This window comes from Ylistrum balloti, unplaced genomic scaffold (assembly GCF_031769215.1).
Source record: "Ylistrum balloti isolate Yb309-2 unplaced genomic scaffold, AGI_CSIRO_Ybal_v1 Utg369978, whole genome shotgun sequence".
In the NCBI taxonomy this organism is placed as follows: Eukaryota; Metazoa; Mollusca; class Bivalvia; order Pectinida; family Pectinidae; genus Ylistrum; species Ylistrum balloti.
In genome coordinates this window covers 773,583-785,776 of record NW_026782067.1, presented here as the reverse complement: position 1 = coordinate 785,776, position 12,194 = coordinate 773,583, and the positions used below count along the sequence as shown (strand labels likewise).

The window sequence follows — 12,194 nt, the reverse complement described above, 5'->3', positions numbered from 1 at the left end:
GTATAGTCTCACCGACGAACGACAACGTCTTGGTGAAAAGCAAGTGCGTGACCACTACAACAACTGACCATCCCGATACGCCTACTCCTTTTTCAAGAATCAAGAGGAAGGAGAGGAGGAATAAACGGATCAAAACAAAACTACAATAAAAAATAAAAACATGTAATTGAACAAGAAAAGACGTATTATACGAAGACAAATGGTATAAATGGCCATTTTCACCTAGTTCTAATGACTATCTAGTAAATAAGCATACTAAAGGGTAATACAAAGAAGTACGTGTATTTTGATGCTTTATAAGTGTGTGAAGTTTGAGAATCCTCACAGGAATGAAAAACGAAACACCCATCCGATGCAGTTCTATGAAGCGATAAAATTAAGAATATTCAGAACTTTTATTAGCATTTGTCCACCTTCATACGTATAGACCTCCCAACGAAACGCCAGGGCTGTCCTGACGTAACCATTAACGAAATCTCAGTAGGTCTTAACGTCGTAATGTCTGAAATTTAAATTGAAAAATTGAAAATGTATATTTATTAAAACTGAAAAAATACACATCATTTTCCCTGCAAACCTTACTTGCATTAACTAAGACCCGTAGAAGATAGTCTGTAAACAATAGGTCATTTTCGTATCAATTTTAAGATCTTTAATAAGTCACAGATACAATGTATCTTCTTTACGCACGATTAAATGTCCGAAATTTCGCATAAGAAACAAAATAATAAAACTATTGACATTTTGCGTTGTTTGCCATGAAAAGCTGCCAATTCAGAAGTTTAAAAATGGAAATCCATAAATTGTCATTGCACGTTATAAATGTATTCATTTTTACTACTACTAAACAGATGGTCCAGAATTTTAGAATTTAGAAATCAAGTCCAGCATATGGACATACTTTGCAAGAAGTTGTTCTCACAAATAAATTATTATCACATACCAAAACAGTACCACAAAACACTTGAAAATAACACGTTTATGACATAATTGGTACTTTTCGTGTCAGGCGGAGAGAAACGTGACAGAAGACGGGCGTTGGGATATATGGGAAAACACAGATGCTGAATGACATGACCAGGTAAGGCTACATGACCAAGTAGCATAAAAGGCCGGTCCGCGAACAGTCTCATCACAACATCGGTTGCTGAAGGTACGATCACAATGAACGGACTTCTCTTTGCCTGTTTGTTGCTTGTCGCTGGTAAGTTTTCATTTTTACCTGTACTCTATACTGTATATGCTCCTCAACGTCATCAGGATATTCCGAATAATGATACGACTGGTTGAATTGTTAACAGCCTGATTTATCCATTGAAACCAATTTTTATCTAAACTTAATATAACATCACCTAGTATTAATCGTCAACAAACTCTTGTTTCATTGACAATTAACATTATACAATCTTCAATCATCATGTGATGATATTTCCGATATTAATGTTACAATGAAAGCGTTATCTATGGTTTAATATGAACTAAAACAGATCATACGGCCGTTCATATAACGCCAATCTGGAACGAAAATTTATTGTTACTAATCCTTGATGACATTATTTAGAGCGTTTGAAGTCAAAACTGTCTGTAGTATCTTGTCATGTAATTGATAATCAACGCGTTAGTCTGAAAAATAATACGTTCTCCATTTTTTCACCTTTCCAAATTATATCAGATTGTAATTTTTTCTAAATTAAAACAGTACAGATGTGAATGGTCACTGATAATGATTTTGAAAATTTATATAGCAAGTTCCCTTCTTATGATTGCTGCAATAGCATCAATGTGGGGAGGTTTTGACTAGCTCTTATTACGTAAACCGAAGCTAGAAATATCATGAATTTTCGTCCGTAAATTTTTGAACATCTAATGTTTTTAAATTTCACCGTTATTCTATGTAGATCATAGAATTATCCAGTATATCCTCTATAAGATAAATTGAAAAACAAACTCTACTTCGTGATCATTTGTATATTTTTCTAAAAAGCTAACCCAATTCTACCGTCTTTAGGTCTTTACGCTATTTCATAGACAATGTTCAATTATGATATGGTTTCTCAACGAAGAAGTGGAATCGGTGAATGTTTTTGTAACAGAGGTTATTATTTATTTCAATGCTAGGATTCGAACAAGGGACACCTAACTTACTGATCTGACGCTCAACCGATCGAGCTAAAGAGAAGTTCTCACTAGCCGAGCGGTGTGTTGCGACTAATACCAGTTATATTTTGATTTAGTCTTTCTCTGAATTTGAAGCGCTATAGCAACAACATCCGGTACATGATTGAATCAAAATGATCAGTTGTCAAATTTTGTTAAGTTTAGGGAGAAAAAAAGAACAAAACAAAAGAATTTTGTCTGATTTTTTTTCAGAAAGGCCGAGAACTTCTTTTAAAATGTTAAAACGGATTCGAATTTAGTGCACAACTTTTAAAGATGTACACTAGCTTTTAAAATAGAGACTTTACCTTAATAAACTGGAGTTTTGTGGGTAGACAGTTATAGACTGTCCTTTTGTAGATGTGGAAATGTTCCAACTGACTTTCAATGTGAACTCTCTTCAAATTAACAATGTACTTAAACTGATATGAATGATTTTTCCTCGTTCCAGTTTATGTTGTGTTTGTTTTTTTCTCTCTCTCCCTCTCTCTCGTCACTATGCTTGTGGGGAACTTGGAAAACCACTAACGTTATGGGAAATACGCTTTCCCATTCACCAATGCCATGGCCGCAACATTTCCCTGTCAATGGTGATACCGATATTACACTCTCCTCTTATCTTTTCTAAAATTCTTTTGTTAACGCGATCATTTACGCCACTGAAAATTGTTTTCTACAACCAACTGAAGAAAAAGACCAAGACATTCCGAATAGGAGATAATACCCACAATTCTCGCGGGTCTTCCCTTAACACCAACTCTGCCTATGACAATTATATAGGAGATCAGTTGTGATGATAGTGAGTTATATTCTGGTGCAGAATTGTTGTACAAGTAACTTGTACAGGTAAATCAGATAATGAAGTTCTGATAACTGTTCAGAAAACTGTTAATAACTGTAGAATAAAGGAATCAAATATCAAACTGTTCCTATCTCAAGCTGTTCAATGGGAAATGTATTATCATATTTCAATCTGCACTTTGAAGCATCAATTTCTCATTGCTTGATTCATTACTTGACTTTTTTCACATATATAATTTAATCATGTACTTTTTTCCAACGTAGTGTAAAGTGTGTTTAATTTGAGTGATATTATTATCTGTGTGGTTTGATACAAGTACAGTACAGGATGGCTAACGCTCAGATCAACGTTAAGTTCATCACCAACAGAAGAGACGGACAGAACCTTTCTCATAATCAATTCATCTACAGACAGATTCGAAGGAATGGCAGCAGGACATTCTGGACTGTTCAACATCCCTCTCGACAGTAGACAACATAGCAGCTAACTTTGGACGAAATCCACACAACCATACCTTAGACCCAGCCAGTGTTGTAGCCAAACAGATCATCAACCAGATCACCAACAAATGCGTAGAATCTGTCCAACCCATTCCGTCCATCTTTGAGGAGGAGCTCAACCAACTCCGAGACAACGACTTGGATGACACTTCCAAGGCCGTGGTCCAGCGACTGCCAACATTCTACACAGCCAAATCGTCTCTCTACCTTGCTTGCCGCAAGCATTTCTCCTCTTTGACGACGGTGAACAGAACAACAGGATGGCCACATTCGCTACATCAGAGAACCTGGCCGAACTTGCAGCATCTGACACATTCTTCTGTGATGGCACATTCTACACTTGTCACCAGATTTACAGCATCCATGTACCGTGACAACGATGACGTCAAACTACTTGTACACCGAGCTGCTGTTCTGCCACTCATCCCCTTAAACCGCATTGAGGACGTCTGGTTACAAAACCCATGAGGAAGCTGTTGATGCTGACATCCCACATCCACATCATTCCCATATTATGTCACAGAGAGTAATGATAGGGGGATATCGAACAACCTGGAACCACTTCTCAACAAAGAGACCCCGGACTACCAACCATCTTGAAGCTTGGCAAGGGAAACTAAAGAAGGTACTGCATGCCCACCCCAACATCTACATCAACATCCAGACGCTTAAGGACATACCGAACATGAATGACATCAGCCGGATTCAGAGAGATGCAGGAGGCACCATTCAACCCCGGAATTAGAAATACGCCTGGCCACCATGAAGGACTGTTATCAGACTGGGACGACCGACCTGATGACCTATGCTGATTCAGCATCCGAGATTCTCCTTCTTGGATAGAGTATTTAGTGTTTTCTAATAGAGACTTATCAAGTACTTGACTATCAAAGATTGCAAAAGGCCATAATATCTAGAGCAAGAGGATAATATATTGTCATAGATAACCGAGTCAGTGCTAATTCAGCTTCATTTAGTGGTTTATTTATTCATTTTAAATAATAGTTTATTTTTATGCTAAAATGTGCATATTGATTCACTATCACATGTATGAATATAAAAATTTAATTGCTGACATCAGTATATCAATGTGACTTAATGAATTTTATCTATTAATTAGACATAATCTTACATGATAATAATTAAATAATAATATTGAATATTAAAGTTTAATAACTATTTTATAATGCTTTTATATGCTAAAAATGTGTTACAATTATGTAAAACAAACAGAAACTTTTTATCTATTTCATTATTGATATGTAAGTATCCTATTTACAAAATAAGTTGACATTCTTAGTTGAAACAGACTATAACTTTAGCTTCAAAGGATTCCCTATATAAACACCTTTCTTTCAAGTTGGGAGAGTTGGTGTTCGGGGAATGAGCCCATTCTCGCATCCCACTTCTACAGCAATGTGAGAAAAACGATTATCCGACTGTGCTGAAAATAACACATTTTCAAAATTTGGCGGGAAGCTACGAATTATTGCATCGTGTTTCCAAAACAATAAGGTCACTGAATTATAAGGAACTTGGGTAAACCTCCCAGATTACAGATTTATTAATGAAATTATTGGCCGTCAACACTTCAAGTCTAGAGTCAATCCATAAGGCGGGTACATTTTATTTCTCGTATAATTATATTTTCTGTATCATAAGGCGTACGTCATGGAAATACAGAAGAAACAGAACGTATGAAATATACTATCATATTTTTTTCTTTATTATACATTCATCTGAAATAAATCCAATCTTATTCTTGAGTAAAGAAACGTGTTTTCATATCAGGTAATAAACGAGTCTCGGTTGTTGGAGATGACAAATTAAAATTCACAATTTCAGATTCCTGGGCGTTGCCCCATGAGGTCGTGGTACCAAGACATCCTAACGAGGACCTTATAAAGGCCGCCAAACCGGTACCAAGACACCCCTCCGAAGACCTTATCAAGGATGCCGAAATGGTAAAGATCGACAGAGAAAAAAATTCATATAGTTCCCACTCTGAACGGCCTACCTAAACCAAATATCTTCGACATGGCTCACTAACACACATAACACACCCTCACCAAATATCACACGACCTGGCTCACTAACACACATAACACACCCTCACCAAATATCACACGACCTGGCTCACTAACACACATAACACACTCTCACCAACCATCACTTGACCTGACTCACTAACTCATATATGAGACACCTTAACCAACCATCACTTGACCTGACTCACTAACTCATATATGAGACACCTTAACCAACCATCACCTGACCTGACTCACTAACTTGCACTTGAAACACCCTCAACAAACATCTCATGACCTGACTCAATAACACACATGATACACACTCACCATACATCATCTGACCCGACTCACTAACACACACATGAGACACCCTCACCAAACATCACCTGACTTGATTCACACCCATTTTCCAAACTATTTCACTTTCCAGCATATATGTAATGGACGACATAACGAAATCCCTATGGACTTGAAAACCTATCAAAAAGTAAACCCTCGCGAAATTGGCAGTAGGTTTAACAAATCTAGAGGGTTTTCAGGATGGCGAACATTACAAGATCCTGGAAAGTGAATAGAAATATTCAGTTTGCAATATTTAATTGCATTGACACATGTTCAAATTAGAAAAAAAGAAAGAAATAAAAAAAAATTAGATAACTACAAAATCTTCCATGTAAAATATATTGTTCTGTTTACAAAATCTTCAATTTCGAGAAAAAAGAAAATATTATGGATTTCAGATATTTCACAAGTTTTGATGAATACAGTCCAGTGTCCAAAAGTACTAATTTTAAATCTGGAGTTTTATATACTCTTTATCTGTCTAACCTAAAGGGGCTATTTGAGTATGAATGAGTATAGTGTTACACCTTATGATGCCCGGAAGGGAACATGTGATGCATCTGTTTACCCAGCAAACTTGAAGTTCTGCTATAGAACAGAAGCCTTCTAATTCTGAATTAAACAGCACTAAAACCTTAGGAACTCGTCTGAATTATTTGTTAAATTAATCCGTCACTTTCTTGATTCAGAGATCTCATACCAGAATCATCGGAGGAGCAGATGCGAGCATTAGTGATTTCCCATGGCAAGTGTCACTCCAATCATATTTCAACAGCCATGTATGTGGAGGGGTCATCCTTGACGACACAACGGTTCTTACCGCTGCTCACTGTTTAGGAAGTCTGACAAGGTATGTTGCGATCATCATTCTTGATATTGAATTTATGAGTATTACAAATAATTTTTTGCCATTTGATACCGAGGATAGCTCATAATTCCACTCTTAGTGTGTGTGAAATATATATTGGCTTTGTAGTTTTCAAACAATATAATTAGGCCCACAGACCTACTCGGTCAGAGTACAGAGACATGCAGCAGGAAGAAGGATTACCAATTTGACATTCACGAGACTTTTAGCAAAACCCTACAAAATATCTGTCTCCTGGACTTGAAGGTCGCAGCAACTTCATTTATACAAATATGTTCACCTTTCCGAAGTGCCATTTTAGAACTAATGATAAAGGCGGAGTATAATTTTAAAGCAACAAGCAAACAAACAAACAACATGATTTATACAAAATATTGCCCAAAATATATTTTAGACCAAATGGCGTTATAGACTGCAAGCTGGAAAATCCCTTCCCCTCAACTTTTCTCCGGAGGTAGAAGTAATATAATTAGAAAAATAATTGCCCGACCTCGGCGAAGTTTTAAACCAAATTTAAAACTACACTCAGATGGCAAGGAAAAGGATTTTAGAGCTAACTTCTTCAGAAACAGTCTTTTTAATTCAAGAACTGGCTACCTTTCCTCATGTATGATTTAGATAAAATTTGTCTGAAATCCACACTGTAGTTTAGTTTTACTACCATACCAGGAGATCAAACCGACCTCATTTATATATTTTTCAATTTCAACTCAAGTTGTACTCAATGAAACTAATAAAAGTAGCCTGTTTCATCTGACAAGGAATTTGAAGAGATTAACATGAATATCTTATGAATGCAGATTATGTTCGGGGAAATCACCCTTACAAATGTTTGATGCTAAACTTATAACATCTTTCAATAAAATGATTCAAATTTACTCCAGACTTGCAGAATATGAATTGATAAAGATAGATAATACATATGATAATTATTTAACAAATCAAGATATGATATTTTGGTAATTTTCAGAACAAATTTGTTTTCCATGTTTTGATATCTGCTTGAGATGCCGTCTGCTACAAACTTTTAATCCTTCCACTGCTTGCAAATGAAAATCTCTAAAAATACAAAGAGCGTCCACTGAGCGATTTTGATTTAGAACTGGATACATATAAAATCGACAAAAGCAAGATTCGATGCTTAAAATAATTATTTAACTACCGACAATCACCTTGTGGACTCCCACACGATGTTCCCTTAGGTCTAATTAACTTAATTTATTTCAAAGATACTCTTGAGGTTAGATTATGTAAAACAGGTAAACACACCTCGGTAGGGATCACTAGGACACCTGTGTACATATAACATGTAAATATTAACGAACATGTCACACATTTATGTGTTACAAAATTTTAGGGTGAAATACGCCACTGCAAATTTAAGAGGCGGACGGACTACCAGTATTGTTAAGCAGATAAGGGTAAGTATCTAGATAATGAGATATTAGAATAGACACGCAAAACGCGCACAGCGCACCATAAGCCTTCAAGCTTGGCGCAAGCTTTTGAACAATTTAAATGCATATTCAGATAAATGGAAGATGAGAGTCATACGGGAAAAAACTAAAAATGTTGTTTGCCGTAATTAGAGTAATATTAAAGAAAATGAGGCTCGGGCATAAAACGAGGAAAGTATTACAATCATTGGCCAGTCATGCTACTTGGGCATTTGGTGTTAACAACAAAATTAGCTGTTTGATTAAGCATGTGGTTGATCAATAACCAAATCACTTTTTTTCTCTTCGCTTCAAATGAAGCAAAATTAACTAGGATTTTAAAAATATGCGTCTTTTTGTTTGGTACGTTGTGAGTATTCTTTTTATGACTATAAAGATTGGTACGTTGTCAGTATTCCTTTTTATGATTATTAAGATTGGTACGTTGTAAGTATTCTTTTTTATGATTATTAAGATTGGTACGTTGTAAGTATTCCTTTTTGATGATTATTAAGATTGGTACGTTGTCAGTATTCGTTTATATGATTATTAAGATTGGTACGTTGTAAGTATTCCTTTTTGATGATTATTAAGATTGGTACGTTGTCAGCATTCGTTTATATGATTATTAAGATTGGTACGTTGTAAGTATTCCTTTTTATGACTATTAAGATTGGTACGTTGTCAGTATTCCTTTTTATGATTATTAAGATTGGTACGTTGTAAGTATTCTTTTTTATGATTATTAAGATTGGTACGTTGTAAGTATTCTTTTTTATGATTATTAAGATTGGTACGTTGTAAGTATGTAACCATTGTTTTAATCAGTAATTACGGTAAAAATGTTGGAGAGAATTCATCATGGAAACCGTTGACAAATTATGAAGAAATCTTGCGAGAAATGTCTGAGATAGCCAAAACAGTATCGTTTCTATCTTTAACTTGGCAGCATGCAAACTTTGATCAAGGTGATGGAGCCTATCCGAACGATATTGCTATCCTGAAGGTTAATTCAATGACTCTAGACGCAAACGCAAAAGCAATAAACGTGATTGATAAAAGCCTCGCCAGCGGAACAGAGTGCACGATCACGGGCTGGGGAGTTACAACTACTGGTAAATATAATACACTAAGTTCAGCACGTTTTTGTGGTTCCGTTTTACAAACTTGATTGACTTCTACAGCACTGAGCATGTTTTCTGTGGTTGTACAAATTTACTGGTAAATATAATACACTACGTTCAGCACGTTTTTGTGGTTCCGTTTTACAAACTTGATTGACTTCTACAGCACTGAGCATGTTTTCTGTGGTTGTACAAATTTACTGGTAAATATAATACACTAAGTTCAGCACGTTTTTGTGGTTCCGTTTTACAAACTTGATTGACTTCTACAGCACTGAGCATGTTTTCTGTGGTTGTACAAATTTACTGGTAATACACTAAGTTCAGCACGTTTTTGTGGTTCCGTTTTACAAACTTGATTGACTTCTACAGCACTGAGCATGTTTTCTGTGGTTGTACAAATTTACTGGTAAATATAATACACTACGTTCAGCACGTTTTTGTGGTTCCGTTTTACAAACTTGATTGACTTCTACAGCACTGAGCATGTTTTCTGTGGTTGTACAAATTTAAGGATGTTTTTGCTGTTTTACATATTTGAGAATATTTTCTTCTGTATAACAAAGTTTAAGATATTGTTTTGTCGTTTTCTCTATTTGAGCCTGTTTTCTTTTGCTTAACAAATTTGAGCATGTTTTCTTTTGCTTTACAAAATTGAACATGATTTTGTTTATTTTATAAAGTTGACCATGTTTTCTGTTGTTTTACATGTTGAACATGTCATCTATTGTTTTACAATGTTGTAGGATGTTTTCTGTCTTTAGGATAATTCGTACACGTTTTATTCAGCTTTATAAACATTTGTAGATGGGTATGTTTTTGTCGTTTTATAAAAGTAACACGTTCATGTCGTTATTTTCCTGATTAACAGACATTCTCCGTAATTTTCGCGGCAACCATTTTGAAAATAAATCTTCGTCTTTTATTCCGAGGTAAAGGTATGAAATTTTGATATTTAGAAAAAACTGATGTGAAATGCTACGTTTTCATCTGATTCAATGAGCTTTAACTGCAGAGCAACCAAAAAATGAAAATTTTCCAAAATGACTTATCTCCTTTATTTGATCATCTTCTAGTATTTAGGGTTTTTTTTAAATAATATTTTTTGTCTGGATAGAGAAATTTTCGAGGGTGCTTTTCATGGTTGAAAAACATAGGTCTCCGTGCTGGAATTATTAAAAATCTGGTAAAATGGTTTACGAAGTCGACATTCACGAATTCAAAATCGGAAATGTGGTGATGATTTATGCAAAATCCGACTGAAACATACTCAAGACTTCCAGAATTCTTCTCAATAGAAGTACCTTAATGACCAGAAACTGAATCATGCCGTCAAAAAAAGTACTCCTCTATCTAAATTTCTTGTCCTGTTTTGCTGTATGAAATCTATACAGAGTATAGCAAGTTCGGTGTCATTTCATAAAATTGAGGATATTTAGTTACACAATGATAACACATTATCCGGAAACGTGATTTGTATTTTCATTTCGCAGGCGGTGGTGGCAGCACGTCGAACATCCTACAGCAGGCAAAAATGGAAGTCATCTCTGACAGTGTGTGTGCGATTACCTGGGGAAGTAACATATGTAATACCTGTCACATCTGCATCACAGGTGACGATGCGAGAGGGGCATGTAATGTAAGTTTTAATTTTATGGTCTTGTATCTGGTAAATGTATGTCAGTGGTTTATTGTGCAGCATAAAAATTCTGATCATGAACCGTAAAGTGTCAGTGTGTAATATGTAACATCAGTGACCTTAACGTGAAGTCGTGTAATATGTAACATCAGTAATTGTAACGTAAAGTTGTGTAATATGTAACATCAGTTACTGTAACGTAAAGTCGTGTAATATGTAACATCAGTGACTGTAAAGTCGTGTATTAGAAAATCATTGTTGATTAAGGACATTTTGTAAATGCAATGGAAGATCCTTTGTGTGATGTGCAGTTACCGCGAATCACGGAATTAGTATACGTTTGGTCTCCTTAAACGTTAAAATGTCGATATATTTGTTGTCACAGGGAGATAGCGGTGGACCTATGGTGTGTGATAATATGTTGGCCGGAGTGACATCTTGGGGAGTTTCTGGCTGTTTACCAAATTATCCGTCCGTCTATACAGATCTATACCACTACCGTAATTGGATCGAAACAAATAGGAATTGAATATCCATGTCCGCCATTCTCTAAATATGTAAAATGCTATAAAGATAATAAAACAACTTCACACTATCCACAGGTCATGGGTAACTTGTTTATTATTATTATATAAAAGTTTTGTAACACATTACAACTGCCTTCAGTAATGTCGGAGTACACAACTCGTGTAATATGTAACATCAGTAACTGTAACGTAAAGTCTACATCTATCGTCCACTGTTCTGTCATTTGGCTGACCATTATACAGTGTGTGCGCGGCGCTTCATCTGACAAATTATATAAAAACAAGTATGATGAAATGATATTTAAGAAGAGATATATATTTGTACTGAATGTGTGTATTGTGTAGTGTGTGTCCTGTAACTAACTCCTCATCCCACTGCTAGTTTGACCAATCCGGCTACCGTAGCGGCCTCAGGAGATAAACTCCAAACGGCACAGCTCTCACTACCAGTTTCAGAGGAGATATTCTGGATAGTAGATTAAAAATAAGAGTTGATAGCCCCTGCTTGAAGGATACCAAGTCAGAGGCCTCAACTACAGTGGCTGGAAGAGAGTTCCAAAGTGGGATAGTAGATGGAAAGAAACTGTACCTGAAAGTGTTTTTGGATGAGGGGAGATGAGAGACCTTTAGTGAGTGGTTCCTATGAGTGGAAGTTGTAGATGGTGTTAAGTAGGTTTCTGTTGTGATATCCACTAACTTGTGGGCAATCTTGTACATGATGGTGAGCTGGATCTTAAGCCGTCTTGATTTCAGTGCAGAGTCTGCATCA

At 35.7% G+C, this 12,194-nt stretch overlaps 1 protein-coding gene across 1 annotated transcript; it reads left to right on the top strand.

Moving 5' to 3' along the window:
* Positions 1 to 1,164: 1,164 nt before the first annotated feature.
* LOC132547779 (trypsin delta-like) lies at positions 1,165 to 11,427 on the top strand. Its single transcript, XM_060211579.1, has 7 exons — positions 1,165 to 1,204; positions 5,305 to 5,423; positions 6,521 to 6,681; positions 8,057 to 8,120; positions 9,085 to 9,250; positions 10,753 to 10,898; positions 11,284 to 11,427. Exons 1-7 carry the CDS (start codon positions 1,165 to 1,167, stop codon positions 11,425 to 11,427), a joined length of 840 nt encoding a protein of 279 aa, XP_060067562.1.
* Positions 11,428 to 12,194: the final 767 nt, after the last annotated feature.